Consider the following 25549-nt stretch of genomic DNA (forward strand, 5'->3'; position numbering starts at 1 on the left):
TTACACGGAGGAGGACATTATTTGACGGTCATATATTTTGTTGTAAATTGTGTCCCCCTGAACACAATGTCCGCCTTAGCATGTACGTTCGAGTAGCAAAATTTAATTAGTAATGGACTCTGGCAGTATCCGTATTATTAGCAAATTGTCTCATTTCGGCTTCCGTATATTTAGCAGTAAAGTCGTGCGACAACTAAAAACGGAAAAGCTAGCAGAAAACGTGAGACAAATTGCGGATATTCTAAGAGATGAGAGCTATCCAAGTGGGTTTACAAGAATAAAACAGAGAAGAATCTTACGGAGACAAAGTCAGTCTTTCAGACTGGCTGAAAATGGAACTCTTGCGTACCGAAATTGAAGGAAAGTGTTGCTATCTAGGGCTTTTCAACTCGCCCAAATCGAGGCAGCTCACACTGGCTAGTGAAATCTATAAGGTAATGTCTGTAACTTACAGTATAGGATGCACAATATGCCTTTGGTTGTTAAATGGCGAACGGCCATTCCACAAAAACCAGGCCTCTTGGACTGATTAGTGCACAAATCATGATATTCTTTTACCACGTTTGGTTAGTTGTTAAAACTCATTCGCAAAAGTCAAGCAATTGCTTATGCAACATTATAATCAGTTGTATGCTTGAGCAAAGTTATTAGGGCCTATTTCTTTTCGTTTTGTTTACCCAATTGTCTTAACAAATTTTTGTGACAATTATTATAAATTTCCACCTTTTATCGCCCTGCCTATCATAAAAGATAACAACAGATCACTAAAACTTAGAGAGCTAGTCTGGTTTGCATGCATGGGACACTATAAAATGCAATTCTTGGACTATAGCATATAGCCGAGCCTACTTCTAGAGGAAAGTGGCACTAATACTGTACATAACAAATTCACGTTCATTAATTTTGGTTGGTAAGAACAGATATTGAATGCCTGATAGTACTTTTTTAGGTGTGGCATATTCTCTACATGCCAAACCTCACTGCAGAAGAAAACTTCTTAAATATCTATAGACCCCAATTGTGGCCATGCAATATGTACAATAATGGGAATATTCCATTTCAAACACTGATATAGAGTTGTAATTCAATTTTAAGGCACTTCAGCTAGAACTACCAATTCTGCAGCCCATATATTTATGTGTGTTTGTTTGTTTTTTTTTTTTTTTGGGGGGGGCAAAAAAACATGATATCTCCTTGATCATGAATTTTCTTATCTCTTTGAAGGTGTTCATCTTTGTATAGATAGACAACAGATAGACAACAGACTGTCTATTGTCTAGATTCTATTGGAAAACTATCAACATTGATGTAACAAGTTATGTTCAACAGGATGTCAAAGCGTCATTGTCATGTAGACCTACGAACAAGTCTCCATAGCATTCCTGCAACTGGATTATGGAAACAGGTAAATATTCAATCTGTTTTAATTGCACAGGATGTCCGCAGTCTGCAGTGAAGGTTTAGTTTAGTTAATGTCACTCTTTCTGGACAAATTAAACATTTACAAGTTTAAAGGTAGTCTGTATTGGCCCTAAATTTTGGCCACTTTAATTGCTAGAAGTTTTCATAAAGTACTTTCCTGGGGGTAATAACCCTTCAAATTGTGCTCAGACATTCTAAATGATGACACGAGATGATTGAATGTCCCAGTGAGGTAAATTTCCTCCAGGGAAATAAACATACTTACAGAATTTTGTCCATAGAGAAAATTTGGCATATTTAGGGCCTATACAGCAAACCTTTAAGCCACACTCTGGCCTAACTGCAGAGCAACCATCAATATAGGCATATAATTGTAAGTTGCAAAAAGTGGCGTATCATTTTTCTGGTTTAGTGGTTGAAGCGATTGTAAATATATGGTACAGTATGGTGTAAGTTACATTTTCATGTTTGCAAGGTAAAAATAATTGGCCTAAATCCACCAACACCCTGTTTCGATCAGATATCCCACTGTTTTTATCTAGATCTGTGTACAGAATGAAGCAATGGAATAGAACAACAGTCAAGGCAAAGCCTGCAACTTGTAATTTTTTTTAAATTAGCACCTAAATGCTGTCTTCTTTCTTAACTCTTGGTGTTGCTCTTATTGGTCCTCTACCAGTGACAGCTGCCAAGCGACTGTACATGATAACACTGTCTGACTTCTATTCAAAGTGGCCTGAGACTAAGGCAGTGCCTGACAAGACTGCAGCATCAACTTCTTATTTCATTACTGATGTGATGATGAGGTAAGCATGTCTTAAAAAGTGAATAATTTTCTGTAGTTAGTTCCAATATGAATGGCATCATATCTGTTATTTGTACCATGCAAATAACTTGTAGTGCATGGCAGAATGCTGTGTTTGAGTATAACTATTTCCAAATAGGTATTAAGCATACAGAAAGGTCACGAAAGTAGGTGAGAACCGAGAAAGTGTACTGTAAATCTTTGCAGGTTAAGTCCCCATTAACAAGTTTATGTAAGTAGTTTTTGTTCCTATATTTACTTGCAAAGGTTCCACCTCTGGTTCTTAAGTAGCATATTGCCTGACAATTGTCGTCATTTGATTTACATCCCCAAAAAGTGATTTTGGCTGGACATGTTTCACTGCAGCAGACAGTTTATTTGTTCAAACAAATGATGAGTAAATAATTAAGACCACATTCCACAGCTAGACACCACCTATTGTGTGTTGTTTTTCAAAAAGGTATTGGACAGTTTGATATTGTAACCACAGGGAACTTTTCTGTTTAGAAAGTGTGAACTTATTACTACTTGGCTGTTTTGACAGGAACTTCGACAAGATAAGAGAGATAATGTATCAACTGAGTTTTGGTACCATTTCTCTGTTAGGTCCGTTGTGGAAAATTGCTAAATGTGTTTGTGTGTGTGGTGGGGGGATATTTCCTGAAACCTGGGAGAGGGACCCCTTTTTCTTTGGCAAAATAAGGCAATGTTTAGGTCTCTTGATGCAAAATGATGTATAATAGTACATTTTACCATAATAATGGTTAGCTAGCATTATTTGTTTTTGCATTTGGGTCATACAGAGGGTGTTTTGACCCCCCATGGATCCTGATTCAGGACAATTAATGTTTGATCGGCATTAAACAGTCATACCATGCACACATACATCAATAGAGCACCAAAAGGCATCAAACTTCTGTTGTATCCTAGCTTAATCTAATTTGATAAATTTCTGATATTAAATTTAATTAATATGTCACAAATGTTGTATTGGCTCATGTGGTTAAAACTTTTCAGGTTTGGTAGTGAACTGTACAATATAGCGCCAAAATTATGACATGCACTCTCCAATTAAAAAAATGGAGCCAGTAATCCCATAAACATGTAGGTGTCACAATAAAAGATCATCCAATTAACTCAATGCCTAAGCATAGTTCAGTTGTACACTATACAGTCTACACTTAACCAATATGGTGAATGTTAGTTATCTTTGTAGTGGAGCTTTAGCTTACACATAACCTTTCAAGATGATAATTTATTTTATATATGACTTACAGTGTGGCATTCACTACTCATAATATTGCTTTCAACTTTTATTTTGCACAGATTTGGTTGTACTGATATCTCATCTCTGACCACCAATGGAGGGAGTCTTTCACTCTAACATATCATGAGAGAAAATTTCGTCGGCTGCTATACGTTTAAGCCAAGACAGGCCATTGACTTTTCACTGCCAGTCGTTCGGTGGAAATCCATATATTTGCAGTTCAAGTTGAAGGGTTGTGACGCTCGAAATTCTTTATCACCTCATTACTTCATTAAATAACAAATATGAAGGCGTGTTTCTTGGTTCTGGAAATTGTGTTCAAGACAAGTTCTCATAGTAAAACATATAACCGACCGAATTCTTCTTCCTGTTGTAACTTTTGCTGTTATGGATTTCTGTGTAAGTCTTAACGAAAAACCCGTTGGATACATGAGAATCAGCTATTTTATTTGTAATTTACAATCAAGATTAACTTTTGACGGTATCAAGTTGCACATTAAAGCATTTTATAGGTAATCCTACTGTTTGTGGAAAGCAGTTCAAGGGGGAATTCTAATAGGGAAACTTCTGCATGGTTTTATTGAGGTCTTTACCAAACTTTAAAGAGGATGTTCTTCATGTGGATTATGAGAGTTTCAAGTACATATTGTTTGAAGAAGAGTGACAGTAGTATATCATTCTAATCAAGCAATACCTCCCTGCTTGAAGGATGCTCTAGAAAGCATGGATTATCTCTAGTTGCATCAGAGCTACAAAGGGAGAGTCATCATTCCAGTTAAATTTCCCCATGCAGGGGGTAGGAAGTGGGGGTGGGCAAAACATCAGAGGGACATTTTCTCATTCCACAACCACCACTCGTTATGCTATAAACCGATACACACCGGCCATATCACTTAAATATATATGATGTGTTAGTATGTTATCAATACTATTTATTGAGATTGTTTATTGTTAACCGTGCTATAAAAAGATATGGGATGCCATTTTAAAAATAGTATGTACAGACAGTGCCCCCTCCCGGCTCCTGGCTCCCTGATCCCATGTATAATCATTTTTTCACTCTTTGCCCAGTCTGATATAGATTCAGAATATTGTGTTTGTGCATGACTATCATCCAATTTCATGTTTTGATTTTTACTATATTAACTTTCTTTGAACAAACTTTTCTCTATAAGAATGACATATTTAAAGTGTGAGAAACATGATAAGACAAAAAATCTAGCATATTGCATCCTGCTCTGTCCTATTTGCTTTATTCTTTCCCTTGTTTGGCTTTGTTTTGTTTCCTGTATGTTTTGCAGCTCTTTTGAAGAGGACATCGTTCTAATATATCTTTTCTAATTTGAACCACTTTTGTCCAATAAGAAACATTCATAATAAGAAACATTCATAATAAGAAACAACGAACCTTTATCACTGGAATTGCCTGGAATGCCATTTTCTATATAAATGAAGATTTGCTTCGCGCATGGCCATCACAACAGGCTTAGGGGGCAGGGGGTGGGGGAATGGCCTTCTACCCTGTTGAGAGGGAGAAAACCTTGACTCGATGATTGAGTGACAAAAATAAGGAAGGGTAAAAAAGTAAACAATAAAGTAGTAATGAAAGTCAATAAATAGGTGGCAAGCCCATACGGAGAGGGTTGGGGCAGTGTTGACATTTTCAAGGTCAGAGAAGTATCTTCCAGCTACTTCATGGTTGTTATTAGCAAACAAAAATATTTTGAAACTCATCACAGATAGGTCACAGACTTAAGAAGACCCCTCCCCAGGACACAAATTCGATAACTTACCATCCCAACTCCCCCCCCCCTTATCCTTGCACTCAAAATTATGTGCATGGGCCTGAGTTTTGTATACAGCGTTGCCGATTTCGTTTAGGATGTAACTTGAAAACACCCTCGGTTCCCGTCCTAATGAGCTTTACGCACGGATGAAATTTCATATTGGCTAGGCAACTCTCGTAGACCCATGAAGTACAGTTACCATACTTGCCAAAACTTACCCACTGTGTGTTAGGGAAATATGGCAACAATGAAGTTTGGACTCCTAAAGTTCGTAATATTTTACCTCTGCAATTATCATTTTTTGTTGTAGCTGTTGCATTCCCTATCCCGTACCCGCCCTCCGTTGGGGAGGAAGTTAGGTTTATACTATCTCTCCCTCTGTAAAGATGACTATGAACGCAATGTAGTTGCCGAATACAACATGCAACATATACGGAGGATAACATAGCAGCAATCACAACAATAACATGATTAACATTTTCTACAGATGGAAGACTTGTTTCTTTTTCTTCTTTTTTCCCCGTTCTATTTTTTTGTTTTGCAGCAACGCACAACGTCTCATTTATTTCCTGTAACATTTAACTCTGATGTATGCATCTGCTCTAATTATTGATATAATGAACTCAATTGCCTTTTGAATGTCGAAATGCTTAAATTTTATGCGGGACAAAATATGCTATGAAGTATTTGCGGACATTCTGTACCAGGACATTTCGTCCGGTGGGACTATATTTGCTGTGAGGGTGGGACACAATTTTCAGCAGATAATGTCCGACCGGACTAAATATGCTGGTACAAAGTGTCCGCGGAGACACTTTGTACAGGGGGACACTCTGTACTGTCACACCGGCATTGTTATATTTACGCTTGCCGAGTACGGTATATGTTACTTGTTATAGTCATTTACAAAACAGGTCGATTTGTTGAATTATATGTTTACGTATTTGCATTTTAATCACCGCATAATTATAACTTATGATTCGACAAGGTAACAGCATATCGGTCTACTGACTATACTATGTAGAGCTCATTGCACAGTTTACAATAAACCCACTTCACAATCAGCCTAAAAAACTGCCCAGTCTTCCAAAATAGAGAGATACATACCATAATGTGAAACAATAAGTAACAGTAACAAGTAACAGGCGTGTGCTAAATCGCCTTTCCCTTCCCATGATCCTCCCACCCCACACCCTGCTACTCCACCCCAATTAATTTTCAGAACATAAAGACTCATCTGCATGAACTGATAGTGGTGTAGCGCTACCTTACAGCTATACCGAGGATAAATTTCGTGGGATAAAGCAAGTTGGTCGTTCACTGTTCTTCGGCGTAATATAAAGTATTCATGTAGTTTTCTACTTACATATTTTCCGAGCCTTCTGTATGAATGTCGGCAGAAAATCCAAAGTACGTATCACGTGAAGTTGCATCAACGGTGATAGGTGAGTGAATATCCAGGTTATAACCGAAGACGATAGTTAAAAATGTAAATAAATTAAATACAAACAAAGTCAGGCAAAATATACAACTCTTCACATTTGCCATTTTGTTTGATTAGTTGTAAAATTGGTCCTTTGAGAAAATGAGCTGTAAATAAATGTTTACTGCGTCTCAGTTCAGAGCGGATAGTTTGTTGTTCCTGTTTAACGACTACACAAAGAATGAATGACCGATTCGTCTGTAAGCAAGAGCTTGGTTAAACACGATTTGGCAATATGGAACGCAAAAAGGGTCACATGGTATACATCGCAAAGAAAAGAAACAAACGTATATTTTAAATTTGTTTTTCTTACGAAGTTACCCAAACAACATCAGAAAGCCTACAAGGTTATTGAATTGGATAAACAGTGTTTATATAATGAATATATCAATCAATAAATACAATTAAGCCGATCAAACAAATTAAACAACAATTCAAAATAATCATTCAACATTCAAACCAATAAAAATAAAAAAATCAATTACACAATCAGTCATTGATCTACATTCAATAGACGTTTTGAAAATATACGTGATGCATGTAACCTTCATCTGGAAAAATACAAAAAAAATGCGTACAAGACAATTATATCTAAGTTAGGAATAGAACAAAATGGTTTGTGAGAAGTAAGCCTAAAGTAGAAAAGAAATTACAGAATTCTGTTTATTCAGGTGAAGACATGTTTGATTCTCATGTCAAAACTGTCAGTCTTGTCTTGACTGCATTTTAGGACCTACACTAAGTTTATGCCAAGAATGTGATAGCTGTGCACTATATCCAGTAGCCCGTAAGTAATGTGTTAGTTTAGTTTAGTAGAAAAAAGGATCAGGAGGGACAATCAAGTCCCTATCAAGGACCCTATGGAGGGAGGGGAAAAAACCGAAGACACTAAAAGTCATACCCGATTACAATGCTTAAAGTACTTGTCCAAAGCATTCTTAAACCCATTCACACTACTAGCAAGTAGCTGACTACATGGACCCACATTCCCCTAAAAGGCTATATTAATAAAACACTGCAGTGAGCTAGCTGCTAGCTCTTTCCAACTGTTGTGTTTGTGATTTCATGCCAATGTTATAGTGTAGGAATTCCTGTAATGTATGTCATACACTGATTAACTCTTTGGTTTTCAAATTTCATTCACAATTGTTTCTCAATAATGATGATTAAGATGTTGTTGAATTAAAGTGTTTTTCTTAGAGAAATAATACAAATCGTTTCTTCATCATTTCATGTGTGGGGTGAAGAGGCATTCATGAATGCATGGGACGGATAGATTCCTAGTAAAGTCATTCAAGCGATTGCTAGGGGTTGGGAGGGGGCCGGAGCATTGGAAGGGACCTATACAAAATAGCTGTCAAACCAAATAATGTGAGGTGCATACAACTAATTTGCTTCATGATATAATTAAGCTAAAGAAGGTAATTTAAGGTTGTTTTAAGTCAATTTAATCGCAAGGTTGGACCCTACGGTGTTGGGTGGGAAGATTATTATGTACGGTCGAGTCAATCATGTAGAAAACTAAAATGCCTTCACTATAAATCTTCAAAACAATTTCATCAATTCAAGGCTTCACAGTGCATGAATACAAATATGCAAATTGAAGCCATCAAAGTCTGTGCACTTTCTTTGGCTAGATCTGATGCAGCCATACACCGAAGCCTTAGCGAAGCCTTAGTGAAGGCATTCTTGGGGCAAATATAAGCCATCATTTATAAGCATTCGAAGCTTTAATGAAGCCTTAATGAAGTCTTCATTTTAGGCTTCAGGACAAATTTATGCTAGCATTAAGGCTGCAGAGCGAATGCCTGTTTAAAGCTTCAAAGTGAATACTTATATGCAAATTTAAGCCATCGAAGCCTTAGCTAATTTAAATTTTTCGGCTCTGGTGCAGCCTTAGCGAAGGCATTCTTGGGGCAAATATAACCATCATTTATAAGCATTCGAAGCTTTAATGAAGCCTTAATGAATGCATTCATGTTTGGTAAGGGTAAGTACAAATATAAGATATATACAGGAGTGCTAAAAGGTATGAAGTATATAATCAAAGCAGAATCAGACAAACACCATTGTGCCCTCAGCGCATCATTCGTGAACTGTGAGTAGTGCTTGCAGTTTCAGTGCTATGACCCTTTCGATAGGCATTTACAATATGTATATCTGAGTACTCACATATTCTTTGAATTGTTAGGGTCTGCAAATCGGGTTCTAAACCACTTAATCCCTGACTAAGCTGCCTCATCAGAGAATCCTTTGCCGTTTGCCTCGAGCTATTACTACTTAACGTGATTCGTGTTTCGGCAACGACGCTGCCACTTCGCAGTCTCTGAACACTAACATCGTCGAAACTTGATATTTCAGAAAAATTACTCAACCTCTCCACGTACTGCAAGTGATGAGACCAAACGATAATTATGACTATGATGCGGATAAGTATGTTGTAATTAAAGGTCTGTTTAATTAAGACAACAGTTTCTTAAAATGACCTGACACATACCTCTTCGTTATGGACACTTTTGACAAGTAAAGTTTTAATTTATTCTTAGAAAAACAACAACAACAACAACAAAATCAACAAAGCCCAGATACAACTAACAGTGACAACATTTAAGCATGGACTACTGAAGGATGAATGATAATATGTTATTTCTTTAGCCGATACCTCGACATTATATTATATTTTCTTCGGTGCACAGACATACCTTAAACTACATCTAGGAGCAGTGTAGTGTCATATATTTACGGAGCCTTGGCATATAGCCTATCAGCTATACTGAAGATGCAATCACCCATATAGTGGATGATATAGCATATCAAGATGAATTTGTGTTTTTGTGGCAATTTCTGAATAATAGTCGCTGCACTCACATAACTCTCAATAATGCTGCTAATGTTCATGTAGGCAAAACTGGTGGGGTCTGTTAGGTCATCGGTGTAATTCAAACCATTAAAACTCATCTCCAGAAGATAAGTGTCTCTGCCTAATTCAGGAACAACAAAAAGGGATGAGATTAGTTTATACACAAGTAATGACATATATGATGTAATGAGATGATCATAATACAACTATAATACTGGTATGTATATAGTACCATGGAGATCAAGCTACTGGATGGTCGGTTATGTCATCAGAGCAATTAAGTCTCGACATCAAATATCTTCAGTCTCTTTTAGGGATCAAGAAACCAGAAACCCAAGAGTCGTGTAAATTCCTTTAATTATCATTTTATTACTGTATTCTGATGATGAGCGTGGGATCAAATCACTGGCTAAAGACTCATATGAGTCGTCAAAGGATCAGAACACTAACATATTTAATCATATGACGAGTCCAAAAAAAACAAGGATTTGAACGCTCTTGTGATCTGATAATTTGCCTCGGTTCTGTCTCCATGGTTACTGCATAGCGATACTGCATCTTAGGATGGGAATTTTATAATGATGGCATTTTTTGGGCATAAAAAGCATTGCTTTCATAGTATACTGTGCAGTTGAAGCTTGGCATCTATAGCCAGTGCTGTGCACTACAGTATATCTGAAGTTTTATATAGGGGACAAACCCTACACACACATATAATTTTTATGAAATTCTCCAACTCATCGTTTGTGACTTATAACACAAAACAAAAAAGGGTGTTTTCTGGAGCCAATTTTAGACTGCAGTGCAATTCGGCCCAGTTTGGTAAAAAACATACAGGTTGTTTCTTAAACAAGCAATGAGTACAAATTTTAGTTTAGCTTGTTCTTGGACCAAGCCAGATCGGTTTTCATTTCACGGAAGCTTCATCAGTAACTGTATTAATTTAATAAGGCTATAGTATTTCACAGTTGAGAGGTTTAGTTTGTAATGTCGTAACACAAGGTTGTAATTCGTAACACAATGAGTGTTAGCTCAGTGATTAATGCCGGTGACAAGATAAATGTATGTCGTCCAGTTACAGAGTTGTTGACAATTGGCAATTCATAATCAGGGACGTTAAATATGAATCTAAGAGACTGACTACGGTCAACTTGCGGCTTTGATAAGCCAATGAGGCATACAATACATACAAAGTCTCTTAATTAGTTCTAAATGTAGAACACAACCAAGTATTGTTGTGCTAAAAAAACCTGCTGTAAAAATTAAGGGAAATCTGAGTTGTGAGACCCTTTTGGATAACTCAGATATTGTACTACCGGTGTCTGGTAATATTTTAGCTTTTTTCTTCTTGTCCATTATCTTCAACATTTTGACCAATTAGAGTGAACGGGAGACTACGCTTGGTGAGTAGTAAACAAATCATCTGATTCTGAATAATCATTTACAGGACATATTGACCAAAGATGTCTCTGATAACTGTTAGTTCTGCACTTTTCCCAAATTTTCCCAATTATCTATAGGACTTGGTATTAGGGTGGGAAGGGTTGGGGGCACATTTATTGGCTGTTGTCCAGTCTAACAGGCGGGGTTCTTGAGTTAGAGTGTTTAAAGAGCAAACTGGTGCTATATATATCATCTTTGATGTTTATAAAACAGCATTATGTGCAGTTTTATTCTTCTTTTTTTCGGGGGGGGGGGGTTACAATCTGAACAAAAATTGAGGTGGGCCTGATCTGCAATCTTATTGATTGGATACCATGAAGGTAAGAAAAATGTTTCTCTTTTATAAATAATTCACCCCATAACTTTATTTGGAAGTATTTCTGACAATATATAGTCATATGGTGTATGAGTATAACAAATTGAAGGCATAAAATAAACTGAATTTAGTTCACCTGACAATAAGACAACAATGGGTTGGCTCTCTGCTGATGAATCCTCAAAACCGATACCTCCTTCAGCTCTACAGTAGTAAAGTCCTTGATCCTTTGCCTCCAGGTTCACAAAACTCAAGATGTTGCCTCTGACGGTTGTCTCTACCTCCCCATACCATTCCTTCTTGAACCATGCGATACCCACAGAATAGTCTGCTTCACAGCTGGTGTCCAAGGAACCGCCAGTCTTCATTTCCAACACAGGGTCAGGTTGAAGAGTGATGACTGGTTCTGAATCAAAGCGAAGAAAGCGAAGAGAAAACAATACTTGATGTCACCAGCAGGCCAACTCACCAGAACAGACTTTTAAATTTAGTGTATTAACTTTAACATTTGGGTGCGCACCTCACAACTGTAAGTTATTTTATTTAATTCTTTGACTGGGCCCAGATAAGCTGTATATTGTTTGTTATTCATAATTATAATTTATTTTAATCCAATCCAGTTGAGTTTACATACTTATGTGTCTTGCTCTGTGTTTGGTCATCACACCAAACCCAGAGTTCTCTGATCAAGAGCAAACATTTATTTTCAGTGGCTAACACCCTTATATATATACACACGATGAATATGTACCAATGTTACCTTTATGTACACATACATGTCATTTGAGGTCAAATTACTAAACATTGTTGGATCTACATGAAACTTGGTAACATTTATCATAGTGCCCTTGGGCTCTTGTTTATAAATCTTATATAGTAGCAATACCATGTATTTTGTTTTACCATTTAATTGTTCCTTAGTAAATAAGAGAGAATTGAAAATATTCCATGCACTTTTTTATCTAGCTATTTCAATCTTTCAGGGAAGTTATTTTGTTCTAAATTTCAAAGTAAATATTGAAAAAAAACTTATAATTCAGAGAGAATTGAAAATATTCCAAGCATGTTTTTATATTAATTTTGTTTTTCATCCAGTACTTAATGCACAATTATACCATATGGATATCATGCGTGCATGCATGCATGCAAAAGTTTGTCAAGCAGAGCACGTTTTTAAAATGCATGCGTGAAAATTCAGCGTGCAAATTTGCATGCATGCAAACGTTTGTCAAGCAGAACGCGTTTTTGAGATGCATGCGTGAAAACGTTCCAATTGAGCGCAATTTGCATGTTCCTCACACGCATGATGTAAATTCTATGCACGCGTGCCAGGAGCATGCAATTTTATTCCCCTGCATGCGTGCCTGGAGCGTGCAATTTTATCCCCATGCATGCGTGCCCAGAGCATGCAATTTTATCCCCCTGCATGCGTACCCGGAGCGTGCAATTTTATCCCCCCGCATGCGTGCCCAGAGCGTGCAATTTTATCATTTGCATGCATGCAACAGTAATTGCATGCATGTAAACGTTCCAAAAGAGCGTAATTTGCACATTCCCCACACGCTCTCTGAGCACATACCACAAATGCACGCATGCAAAAGAAGGAAATATTTGTACGAGGGTACTGAGCTATTCTCGTTTCAAGATATCCAACTTAACTTTCTGGAAACCTCCTTTAAGGCTAAATTGTTGATGCATTTGTCATATGTAAGTTATCCACTGCAGTGCAGGCCTTAAATGTTTATATTAAAGGCATTGAAGACTGGCTCCAAACCGTGTGACGCCCTCTGAAAATATTTAACTATTTGTTGCTTGCTAGTGAAGTTTTCTTCTTGTCGCTACAAAATGCAGACAGTAATGAAACATGAAACCTTGTTATCTTTTATCTCGACCTGAGATCAGGGAGTCCCATATAACAACTCCCTGCTAAGATGGCCATCAATGCTATGAACACTGTGTGGTGGGTATTGACCGTCGCTGTATGTATTGACTGTGCACTAGTGTCTAATTACCGACGGTAGCAAGCTGAATGTGTATTTTCTGGGGTCGATGGTTGTTTCTAACACTTCTGTTACACCTCATTCGAAACTAGGCCAGATTACCGGCATTAGACGTTTCTTTGTGCCAAGTCTTCACTCCCTTTAATCCAGTGTTAGAATTCTAACAAATTATAATAAACTCAACCGAAACATGATTTTTTTACTTCAAACGAACGACAGAACACCCTTGGGTGCCTTTCCATGCACACTCATTTTAACTTGACAAATTTTTATCGTATTGTAAACATATCTTAATACTTGAGGCTGCAAAAAGTGTTACATGTTTTCCTATTGCATTTATATAGCTTTGCATCTGAGAGACTGAAAACCTAATGCATGGTCTGTGTATTAGACTATTAAAGTAAAGTCTTCCCAAATTAATTGATATGAACTTCATTTCTGTTTATAGGGACATTTCTTCAAACTGAAACACAAAACTCGACTGACAGCAGGCAGCACTTAAATTTAAAAAAAAAAAATTGTGGGAAACGATAACACTCCCCAAAAAGATAAAAAAAAAAACAAAGGCTCCGAAACGGCTCCCAGAAAACGTTGGCAAAGGCTCCCGAAACGGCTTTCAAATGTGGCTTCCAAATGGGGTTCCCAACTGCGGCTCCCAGGAGGGGGGGGGGGGAAGCAGCACGATATATACTACTTCTCATATGGGCGACCATTATCCAACTTTCTAGCATTTCTTTTTGGGAGGGAGAGGGGAGGGGGAGGGGGGAGGGGCAACATATTGTGATGACCTTATATCATTCATCCATACAGTAATATAGTTACATAACCTTTTTTTCAGACTTTTACAATGATGGAGTTTCCCTATAGTTTGTCAAAAAGTTTTTCAATTATCACAACCAAAAGAGCAATGAAAATCTGTTTTTTTTTGGGGGGGGGGGGTAAGGTACAAATTCATGCTTCCAAGTAATGTACAGCAGGGTCCTCATATTTTATGATAAGCTCAACATAGAAGAAGTCTTCAAAAGGAAGAAGCTCACCATATTGGAAGTATTATATGCTGTGGGTACAATTCCTGGAACATTGTCAATGAGTTTTCCATACCTGCCAATGTAATACCCGTGCATAACGTCTGGAAATTGATTCCACCAAAGACCTCCTTCCTTCAAGTTCCGGTAGATATTGCCCACTGAAGCAAACGTTAGCTACTGCTTCTGCCAAATCCTTTGGATCGCAAGCTACTGGATCACAAGGAATTCCAGACAGAGCTAGAATAAAAGAATCTATGTCTAAAAATCCAAAATTAATAAAAGAAAATGGGTCAATCGAATAAACGGCAGATATGAAAATGTTTGGCCGAGTTTGACTTGACACTCTCAACGGGGGATCAATTGGCAGGGTCCCCTGTAGGACAGTCCGTTTGTAAACCTTACTATATAGTAAATTTCCAAAACCCCTCTTTTGACGTAGTAGAGAATCATCGGCAACGTCTAAAGTACTTATCTTCAGGGTCAGGTCAACAATTGCTTCAAGCCCGATTGTATACATGTCATGATCAGGGTAAATGGCATCTGGCTAGGTTATGGTGCCTCGGAGGCCACCACTTGGGCCGAGAAGGCTGATCAGGTGGAGGCAAGGCTCGAAACATTCAGTCGGAGGTGGCTCTCCCTCCCTGGGAAGGTTACAGTTGTTAATCGTTTGATTGTTCCTCTCCTTTGATATCCTGGTACGGTGATCGCTGCACCGGATCATGCCTTGGTGGGATTGGAGAGGATCATTTTTGATTTCATTTGGGGAAAGCGCAAACCAAACCTTGTCAAAAGGATCGTTCTGTAAAAGACCCCCTTGACCGGTGGCTTTGGTTTCTACCATCTAAACTGTGCTTTCTCCTTTTGAGAGGTGTGTTCGTTGCGTTTGAGAATCCTTCGTTTCCCTTTGCCTTTTTTGTTAGGTTCCGGTGTGGGTTTCTTTTTGGCCACCACTGGCCCGGATCCTTTTCCAATACACAGATTGGTGACTCACTTCGTAGAATCAAAGAGGAGGGTGGGCCAGATGTTCTGCTGAACGTGGCCCCCTCTGTGTTATGTTCAACGCCCGCGCATGTGTGCCCGTCGGATTGCCAAACCGCCATCACTCCAGATGTGTGGCGGTCTGTGTGTTGAAAGTCACTAGATAGCTGTCTCCGGGACTGGGCGTGGAGGATTGCACATGGGGTCCTCATCACTAACCATTTTCGCCTAGTCAGGTGGCGATTAGGTGATGGGATTTGTCCCCATGTGGGCTGTGAGGCCATCGAGACTATGCAACACCTTTTGCTGGAGTGTCCCTTTGACCGGTTGGTGTGGGAATGATGGTTTGAGGCCTTCGTTATTGGTGTTATTGGTTGCACACTGTGGGCCATTAGTAGTCATTTTGTTTTGTATGGTTTGTTGCCCTCTGTGTGCCCAACCTGGGTTAGGGATCTGCTGTTGTTGTTTGCCGCTATAATCATCAGGAGACACATCTGGATCAGCAGATGCCGCCTAGTTTTCGATGGGGACGTCTGGAGGGCCGAGGCTTTCGTCCCCCTCGTGCAAAGTGACATTAGGTTGCGCATGGAGGCGGACCATGCACGGCTTCCCGACACTGCCTTTCGTAGACGCTTGCGCAAGCCTGTCGTCTACTATCGGGACGGCGTTCCCCGGATGAAATTTGGAGTGAGTTAGTTGTTAGGTGTGGGGGTTTGTGTGGTCGATTCATAATATATGGGTTGGTGGGGGGTTTTCTGTTTGTGGTTTGCAGTTGGCTTTTTGGGGCTGGTTTGTAGTGATTTATTGATTTGGTTATGTTGGCCTTTGGGTCCGTGTCCTTTTCACGTCACGTTAAACGCTACGTTATATACATATGTGGGTTAGTGACAGATTTCTGTTTGTGGGTTTCAGTTGGGTTTTGGGTGGTTGTTATACAGACTGGGATTGTTTTTGGTTCTGTTGACCTTTGGTCTGTGTCCGTTTTCTTTGCACGTAAAAAGCACACACGCAAATGCAGCAAAGCAAATCTGCCTTGCACATCTCTTTGTCGATGCACATGTTCATCCAAATAGTGTACATCGACTGTGAACTGTCTGGTCAAGAAACATGGTATTGAAACATTGTAGACAGAATTCCCGAATACTTCCAGTATGTATTGCCATTACCATTACCAATATGTACATGCCATTACCATCATCTGTTTCAGCGAACCCCGGAAACACCTGAATTGACCCCTCATTTGTTCATTTCTGATTTTTACAGCAACATATATGACATTTCCTTTTTTTGCTGGCGGCCATCTTGGATTTTAGCCGCCATCTTGAAAAATCGGAACCGATTAAGTGGGTTCCACGGATAAAATCGATAGATAGGTCGAAAAGAAACTCCATGCCAAATTTGGTACTTTTGTCCAGCCGGTAACGTTAAATTTGCTAAGCCACCTTACTACTAAGGATTACAGCCACATCTTCATTACTCATTGATAATATTTTTTGTTATGATTCTATTGTTAATTCAAAATCTGGCATTCTATTGTCTGACATAAGCGACCACTTACAAATCTTGCGTTATTGGGATGTATACAATACTCTCATTCATCCTCATTTAAGCTATTGTAATCTAGTTCGGGGAAATGCTCACCCTTCTCATCTAAATCACTTATTCATACTCCAGAAAAAAGCTGTTCGTTTAATCACCCAATCAAGTTTAAGAGCACATACATATCCTCTTTTGCTACCAGATTAGGTATTCTTAATATTTTTGTTATTCACAGACACCATTGCGCTAGGCCTATATTCATTCTTAAATTTGTTAAGCAACAGTTATCAGATAGTTTCTCAAATTTGTTTTCCTTCACTCATGATACACATTCCCACAATACCAGGTCCTCCCAACACCTTTTCTCTTCCCATTAATTCACACCTATTCAAACGCTAAATTGTATCTGATGGTACTAAATTCTTGAATCAAACCTGCGATTCAATAAAATACGCAAAATCCGTAATATTATTTTGCTGATTAATTAAAAAAGACACTTATATCTAAATATGAACACTTCTAGTTTACCCTTTTGTATTTTCATCTCCATTTTTGTTTATGTTTCTATTTGACATCTTTCTGTTTTATCCCAACTGAATGCTCCATTTTCTTTTATTCTGGCCAAGTTACCTGGTGGGTCAATACGGAGGGTGGGGTAAGGGGGGGGGGGGGGGCAGATCCTCTTTTGATACTTCTTTTTTCCCTTTTATTTACATGTACTTTGTAATTAATTATGTTACGGTGGGCTTCTTGTAAAAGCTTCGTATTCAAAGCCCTTCCACCATGGTCTTCACAATTGTTATATGTCTTTTCACTGTAAACATTGTAATATATGCATGAAAATAGAAAATAAATAAATAAAAAAAAATCAAATCATATGTTACTTTCCATGGTATTGCATCTCAATTCATAGCATATATTACTCACCAACCATCACTCTACTTCCGAATGCGATTGTTAAGGCTGGTTTTTAAACTCTTCTTGCTTGCAACAGCAGCTACCGAAATTCTCACAATTGATAGAACTTTTATCATCGTGGACCCTTTAAGCCACGGACGTCAACCATTGGGGGGTGGTGGGTGACAGGGAGACATGTCCCCCAGTTTTGAGATAGCGGCACAATATATATTTTTAAGCCACTTACTTATACTAGATCATAATTTCTTACAACTCTTATATTCCGCCCTATTTAAAATTCTTAAAGACTGCGAGTTAAGCCAGTAACTGTCCTTTATGATGGATTTGTACCTCATGCGCTGGTGTCCAAAATGGCTCAATTTTGGCTATACCACAAGCACGCGATACGTGTTCCATCTAACACTCACTACACAGTGTCTGAGTGAAAGGCCTACAACACGTTTTTATGTATTCTGTTTGCATAGCTGTAGCAGTGACAGTAAATGGTAAGTTTGAAACTGTTTATTTTAAGGCTTATTTGGGTGGTAGAACTTATGTAGTATGTGCAGTGAGCCTGCTTGGCGAACGAGGTGCCGGGGTGTTGGCCCAATAAGGTGCGCTTGGGATCGTCCGGTCCCGACCATCATGGATAGCTATTGATAATTAGGCCTGAATCACTGACCAACTTCCATTGTCACGGGGCAACCATAGTGTAAACGGTTATTTTCCGAAACGTTGAACATCAAAGTCACGAAATACTGGGCTACCCGACATGAATTGAGAAGGGGGGGGGGGGCGGGGTAGATGCATGGTCACAGCAAGAAAGAAATTAGAACCTCTCAAAGATATTCCAATTCTACGGTGGCTAAATAATGTCATAAGGAAAAAGGGTGTCCTCAAATCTCACAATTTGGACTTTTTATCTCAAGGTTTGGACTTTCTCAACAATTTGATATAAGAAGTCAACATTTTGAGATTTTAAGACCCCCTTTTCCTTTCCTTTTTCCCTATTAAGCCACCGTACAATTCCACTTGTTTCCAAGATTGATTCCTAATACATGGAAAGATATATTATTGTCATATTTTCTGTGTCCCTTCATACGTTAGAAAGTATATTTTTTACATTCCTCCTTTAATTTGCTAATCAGGGCACCGATTCTGTCTTCTAATTTGGGGTGAGGGGGGGGGGGCAAGACAGCCTGAGGCCAAGAAAAAAGTTGTCAAAATTCACCAACTTTGAAACGGTTGAAAACGGTTCTCTTTGAAAATCATTGCTTTGAAAATTATTGGGGTCATGCCCCCGCCCCCACCAATGTGTCGGTGGCTATGCAAATGTCATTTCGATGTCTAGTACATATGTGCCTGGTTTCATTGCAATTTCTGCTTGTTCCTGGAGTTACTTAGTTCAAAGTTGTTTTGCTTGTGTCCATATCCTAGGAACTAGTTCAATACATGGAAAAAACATTCAACTTAAATCCTTCTTTAAAGTTGTGTTAGTCCCCCCCCCCTCCCCTTAGAACCGCCCTCTCCCCAGTACAAAACAAGTATGGCATCAAGGTTAGAACATGCTTGTCGCATCTATACAAAGTACCTTGACTGCAACAAATGTGTATTTAACGGCGGACCCTGCATGATGGGTATTAAATCTCCGATAGACTGACGTCCCATTTGCCTTTCCCTATATCTAGAGACTCCTTCGAATGGCTCTCATCCGTTCACCTCATTGAAACCGGTTAACCGAGAACTGTGCACCGGAGGTATGGGCCGAAATATTGGGAATTTACTTACTAGTTTGGGATCACATCACAATTAATCTTTTAAATTGCGTTTATTAATCTGTATATATTATAAAAAATCATCACGACCGTCTAATTGCAAATGCGTATAGATGTGCATGGCTTGAGGGTCAGAAGGCATGTTTGAGGGGATGGAAACTGCTATTTCCGAGCCCTCAAAGATGAGCCAATCAGAACCAGAGTATAGCTTTCGTATATTTTTCGTAGTTGTGTGAAACACATGTATATGAAATACTTTTAACTTTGAAAATTGAAATTTATTTTTCACTTCTTAAAATGAAACTTGACTAAAACAAACTAATGAGTTTCTTTGTAGCCGGATTTCACTATGAACACTAGCATTGAAATCGATATATACATATATTTCGATTTCAACCCAAAATGTTGTTTTAAGTATATGGTAATTATGAATATCTTTCTCGAAAAACATAAAAGGAAAGTTTTAAAGGATTGTAGATACCAAAACATCCACTATTACAGATCCAATATACTGTACTATCCAGCTTATGATGAATGTTATGACGCAAGGGTGGCTATAGTTACACTTCTATAAGACTAAGCTATATACCTTACAGCATATACAGGGGCGTCGGAAGCTATTTGGGATTGGTACGGCAGATCAGAGTGTGGCCATCTATCATAATTATCGGGGGGGGGGAGGCGTTTGGTAGGTCAAACTATGCTAAGCGCCACCATGGTTGGAGCGTAGCGTAATGGAGAAAATTTTGCAAAAATGCCTCCCAGATTGCAGGAAATGGCCCGAGCTTGAAAACAAGACCTGCCAGAGTAGTCAAATTTAGCCTACTGGCCGTCATCATTATTGAAAATTATTGAAATATATACCTCCCAGATTATTTGTTGCCATTTTTTTTTCTTAGTCCTACTTTTTTTCTTCTTTTTTTTGCGCCGTGAATATTGGTCCGGCTTTCCCCGGACCTGCCGAACCGGCTCCGACGCCCCTGATATATAGAGCAGACTAAAGTGAAGTAAAAAGAAAGCGACGTCACCTAAATGACCTGTCCAGTGTCATACTATGTCCCTAATTAAAAGTCGTAAGCACCAAGTTTGTCACAACATTACCAGAAACATGCAAATAAATATTCCAGATATTTGTTTACAGAAAGTGTGATACGTTTCATGTCTTTGTGGCCATACAGTATTAGCATTTCTAATACTTTTTGTATCACTATATAAGATCAATTTTGTTATGTAGATACCGAGCGATGTTTACTTTGTTTTGTGCCTTCTAAAATTACACACTAAGCTTTTGAATTATAGACTATACTTATAATAAATCCTTGTGTAAGAAAACAACAAGATACTTGATACACATTATAGCCTAATGGCTCCATAGCAACATGAGTTTATGCTACCAGCTTGTTAGAATCAGATTTTATAACATTTTAAAGAAGATAGCCAATATGTATAACATGTCACAGGTCAAAGAAAGGGCGCCGGAGGTGTAATAAAGATTTGCGAGGGTGGGGCGGGGGTGGGGGCATATAAAGGGACAGATAATGTATAAAATGCCGATAAACAATGTCTCTAAAATATGCTGAGAAAGTGTATCATAACTGTCAACATTGTGCCCTATACTTGATGTAAATATAACGTCATACAGGAAGTCGCCATAATTTTTAAATCCTTCTGACATTCTGTTGTTTTTCTCTATTATAGTACTTTTTAGGAAATATTTGATTATACTGATTTGAGGTAGGCCATGCCATGGACCTTTATGGATGATCAGGATGTGGCCCCGGGGTCAGTTAGGCGTACGTCCATGTAGTAGGGTTCGGTCTGCCTCCTGAAAAACTAGAAACTCAAAAGTTAGACATCAAATGGTGCATTCTGAGGAACAAACAATTCATTAGGTCATGATATATATATATATATATATATATATATATATATATATATATATATATATATATATATATATATATATATAAGCGCGTATGCAGGATTTTCTAACCTGGGGCGCTAATTACTATGAAAGCGGAGCGCCACCATTGGTTGACGCGTAGAAGAAATTTCTGGTTTTGACAGTCCCCCAGATCACCGGAAATGACACTTCTCGGGCTTGAAATGACCAACCAGATGTACACTTTTGCCTGAGAACCAAGTTTTTCCAAATAGTTTTTTTTTTCCATCCATAACCTTTTTCAAGATTGTCACCAGTCACACATTATGTTCGACCTCATCACATCTCCTGTGGATCATTGCTTTTGTATGTAATTCTACGTAACGGCCCACAATACCCGTCAGCCCCACTTTTCAAGGTATTTAGCCCATTATTTGGTCAGAATTTAATATGAATTCACTTCAAAACATACCCATAATGTTGCACAAAATTTCATCTATGAACAACCAATATAGAAAAAAAACCTCAATCAGTAGAGGGGAGTACGATGAAAAATGTTGGTCAGGGAATTTTCGAAAATTCAGACACAGTTAATTTATTGGTGTTCAAATATTGAACCTCTTATAACGGCAACTATAAAACTTCGATATCATAAAAAATACAAACCATATGCTCGAGGGTGCGGTCTCCCCCTTGCCCCCCCCCCCTGGCTACGCGCATGCGGTTAGAAATCTTGTAGGAAACAGACCAAATGGAAACCCAGTGAACCGATATCGATGTGGATCATATATATGATTGTACGTACTTACACTCATATACAAGAGATGTACAGGCATTATCATACTAATCACGTATGACAACATGCATATATACGGTCACAGAAACGACCACGAAGAGTAATTTACCTCATGCAGCATGTGTTGGATGAAGTTTTAGCCACCGCCATATATGATTTGGATAAATAATCTCATGCATTATTTTCTATTTATAGCCACAAAAAACCCCAAATGCCACCAAATATTGGGGGGGGGGGTATTAGATACTATATCCCCACCTAAAATATTGGGGGGACATATCCCCCTCCCCCCCCCCCATGATCGCCGCCCATGCCCAACACCCTTAAAGAGAAGCATCATGCTCCGATTTGGACGATTCTGGTTTCGATATTTGTTGGTCTATTGATACCTATTTTAATCATCATTATACTATAGAAGGAATGTATCTATGTAAAAGATGAAACCAATTGATCTCCTCTTACCCCCCCCCCCCATCCCCACACGACCACCACTACCACCATGACCCCATCGTGATCTTCAGAAAGTTTACTCCAGAAAATCCTTTTTACATGAATGAAGGCACAATTGTTACCGGTATTCGTATCCTTTTTAGATAATAAAATACAGGCATTTCAAGTTTGCTAAGAGCAAAGTAAATGAAATTCAAAAATGGATCAGCTTCACACGCGCCTCATTCGGATTCCCTGACAAAACGAATATTAAGGAGATGATGTAAATATGATTCGTAGTATGTAACACTTGTCACCTCCCCCCCCCACCCTCCCTCCCATCTAAAGAGCGGTGTTTGGGGAGAACTAGTTTTATTCCTCTTCCCCCTTACTTTACATCTTTGCCCCCGCCCCAAAAATTCAGGTTATTTTCCCCCTTGTGAGTAATTTATTCATTCTTGTACAGCTTCGATCCTTTCAAACGCAAGAAATTCGACAAGGATGGACTGCCTGCACAAGCACCAGCAACAGACGTTAATCCGGAACTTAACGATGGTTTTGACCATGCAACAGATGCAAGAAAATTTCCAGTATTTTTGAAAAGAATCAATAGCAGCCACCGGAACACCCCTATAAATATAAATACTTTGGTTTTAATTTAAACTTACATGATCTACGTAAACATTTTACTTGAATAAGTTTTCCCTTTCATTTTCTTTAAAAAATCATGTTATAGCCCTCTTGTTATGTTTGGTAAATATGGATGTAAAGGGATTTCGACGTCAGATCATAATAAAATTCGCCGGCAGATATAGCCAGCCTTACTGACAAGATTGGGCAAGCCAACATTTGAAACGGGAGTCTCTGGAGAACCAAAGGATACTTCAACTTGGGACAATATTACAACAGCCTTTCGAATAAACTTTTGGCGTTCAATAATTCGGGCGAATTGCGCCATATATGAAGTTTCAATGTTGACATTGTTATTAGTTACTTTTAGTTTTAGAGTGAATTGACTGCGAGCAGGTACAAGCGAATTTCTGTGGCAGGGAGCCGCAGAAATATCTTAAGAACCTTTCCGAATATCACTGTAGAGAAGCTTCAAATTAAGGCACGTTATGGCAAAAGTTGCATTGGTGAGCTATCCAATTGACAGATTTGATTTTCATTTATATATATTTTATGTAGCGGAACCAGGCGTTACACTATGTATTACAGTCCTAACTTACTGTAGCTTAGGCTAGGATTAAGTCTACAGGAGGCGAACGGTTACCTACACTACAGTAGGCCTAGGTCCTCACGACTGCAACCGTACCGAACAGGAAGAAAAGTAGTATTTTAGAGCTAAGTTAGGCTATTCCTAATTGTCATTGCCAGGAAGCCCTTTGTATCATTCAGTATGGCCCATAGTTACTTTACCAATGAGACCGCAGAGTACACAAAAATTTCACCCTAGGCTTGAGTTGACGGCATGTGATGAAGTACATCACTGCATGTGATCGCTTTCACTGACATATTTTGGCTTTAATAGAATTCAAGCCTTGAAACAAAGGGCAATAACAGGTATTTGCATTGAAAGATGCACTGTTTCACAATATTCTAGCCAACATGTGACATGTGGTAGAATCAAGAGCAACCGCAAACAAAGTCACCATTCCCAACACTACAGTGCCCTACAGAGTATCTAGGCCTACACCCGAAATCGCATTTCCCCCAACTATCCATTAGTCTGCACATGTAAATAATTGTTTAAAAATTCTTTTAATTTTTTGTACTGATCTTAAGTCAGTACATTTTGCTTTCAGCATTGGAAACCAGCTGTATCCTGCTGTTCAGTGAATAGGTAACATGTGTCATGTTATTTATGCCAAGGGAATAACATGCCAGATTACATTTGTCCAGAAGCTTTGTGAGCAGTGAGGACACTTCTTATTCCCCTAACTTCAGGATGAATATCATGATATGTTCTCTTATTCCTCTGGCATCTTGAGCAAATATGTGTGATCACGTCTCTTTGTCAATTCAAGATTTGTAACTAAGGCTTTCGTTTTGTTTATTGCAATGATTGTATTTCCCCGGTAACATTGAATTTTTTTTACTGAATTTGCATGATGTCACAAAGTAAATATTTGCTTTGTAAGTTTTTCATAGTCACTTGGTCCAATATGGTGTAGAAATTAGATTGGACTCGGAGGCAATAATGAACACTTTGCTAACACATACAATGTGTCACATAAAGGTCTATCAAATGGATATTGACAGTTTTCAAGCTAAACAAAAATATCTTTGCACATGCAATTGAAAAGTAGGGAATGTAACCTATGATCATGATAAATGCAGAAATAATTCATCTATGTTATTAATTCCTACTGTACAGGTCAGTGGGGCCAACAAGGGCATTGGTTTTGCTTGCATAAGAGCTCTTTGCAAGAAGCTCAAAGATGACAATGCTGTTTACCTGACTGCCAGAAATCCAGAGCTCGGCAAGAAGGCTGTGGCTGACCTCGAGAAGGAAGGATTAAAGCCACGATTTCATCAACTGGATATCACAGATCAAAGATCAGTGGAGGCATTGAGAGATCATGTCAAAAAAGAACATGGAGGGCTGGATATTGTTATTAATAATGCTGGTTTTGCATTCAGAGTAAGCAAATGATAAATAAAAGATTCACTGCGTGTTTCTTAGAGATGCTGGAAGTGTTAACAAAGACATTCGCAGAACCAAAAGTTTTGAAATTTTGTGAAATCAAACGTACTGTAGTTTTTTTGATATTGGCGAAGGAAAATTTCCCAGACAGTTTGCAGTTATTCTTTTACCTTCATGTTCTAATTTTTTTAATAT

The 25549-nt window shown here is 38.5% G+C and overlaps 3 protein-coding genes and 2 long non-coding RNA genes across 6 annotated transcripts in view; 3 read left to right on the plus strand and 2 right to left on the minus strand.

The window, feature by feature from the left end:
- Nucleotides 1-6942, minus strand: part of LOC139958445 (integrin alpha-8-like) — a 38853-nt gene extending 31911 nt beyond the window's left edge. The window contains exon 1 of the mRNA XM_071955528.1: nucleotides 6648-6942. Coding sequence (XP_071811629.1) covers nucleotides 6648-6829 — 182 coding nt within the window. The 5' untranslated portion in view covers nucleotides 6830-6942. The remainder of the gene's footprint in view (nucleotides 1-6647) is intronic.
- LOC139958476 (uncharacterized) overlaps nucleotides 1-25549 on the plus strand; it is a 324735-nt gene that overhangs the window by 106561 nt on the left and 192625 nt on the right. The gene's annotated exons all lie outside the window — the stretch shown is intronic.
- Nucleotides 116-4715, plus strand: LOC139958473 (uncharacterized). The gene is made up of 4 exons (XR_011789801.1): nucleotides 116-434; nucleotides 1225-1405; nucleotides 2102-2228; nucleotides 3554-4715. It is a non-coding gene; the product is annotated as an uncharacterized lncRNA (long non-coding RNA).
- LOC139959133 (uncharacterized) lies at nucleotides 7272-14586 on the minus strand. Its single transcript, XM_071956730.1, has 5 exons — nucleotides 14485-14586; nucleotides 11520-11789; nucleotides 9633-9745; nucleotides 8937-9150; nucleotides 7272-7315 (listed from the first exon to the last, which is right to left on the minus strand). The coding sequence occupies exons 2-5, from the start codon at nucleotides 11749-11751 to the stop codon at nucleotides 7272-7274; spliced, it is 603 nt and encodes a 200-aa protein (XP_071812831.1). The 5' UTR covers nucleotides 11752-11789; nucleotides 14485-14586.
- The window catches only part of LOC139958448 (uncharacterized), a 34279-nt gene continuing 32391 nt past the window's right edge, over nucleotides 23662-25549 (plus strand). The window contains exons 1-2 of one of the 2 annotated variants that reach the window (XM_071955530.1): nucleotides 23662-23843; nucleotides 25085-25351. The gene's annotated coding sequence lies outside the window, so the exon portion shown is untranslated. The remainder of the gene's footprint in view (nucleotides 23844-25084; nucleotides 25352-25549) is intronic. The other variant, XM_071955531.1, reaches the window with a different exon arrangement.

Source organism: Apostichopus japonicus, chromosome 18 (assembly GCF_037975245.1).
Source record: "Apostichopus japonicus isolate 1M-3 chromosome 18, ASM3797524v1, whole genome shotgun sequence".
NCBI classification, from domain to species: Eukaryota; Metazoa; Echinodermata; class Holothuroidea; order Aspidochirotida; family Stichopodidae; genus Apostichopus; species Apostichopus japonicus.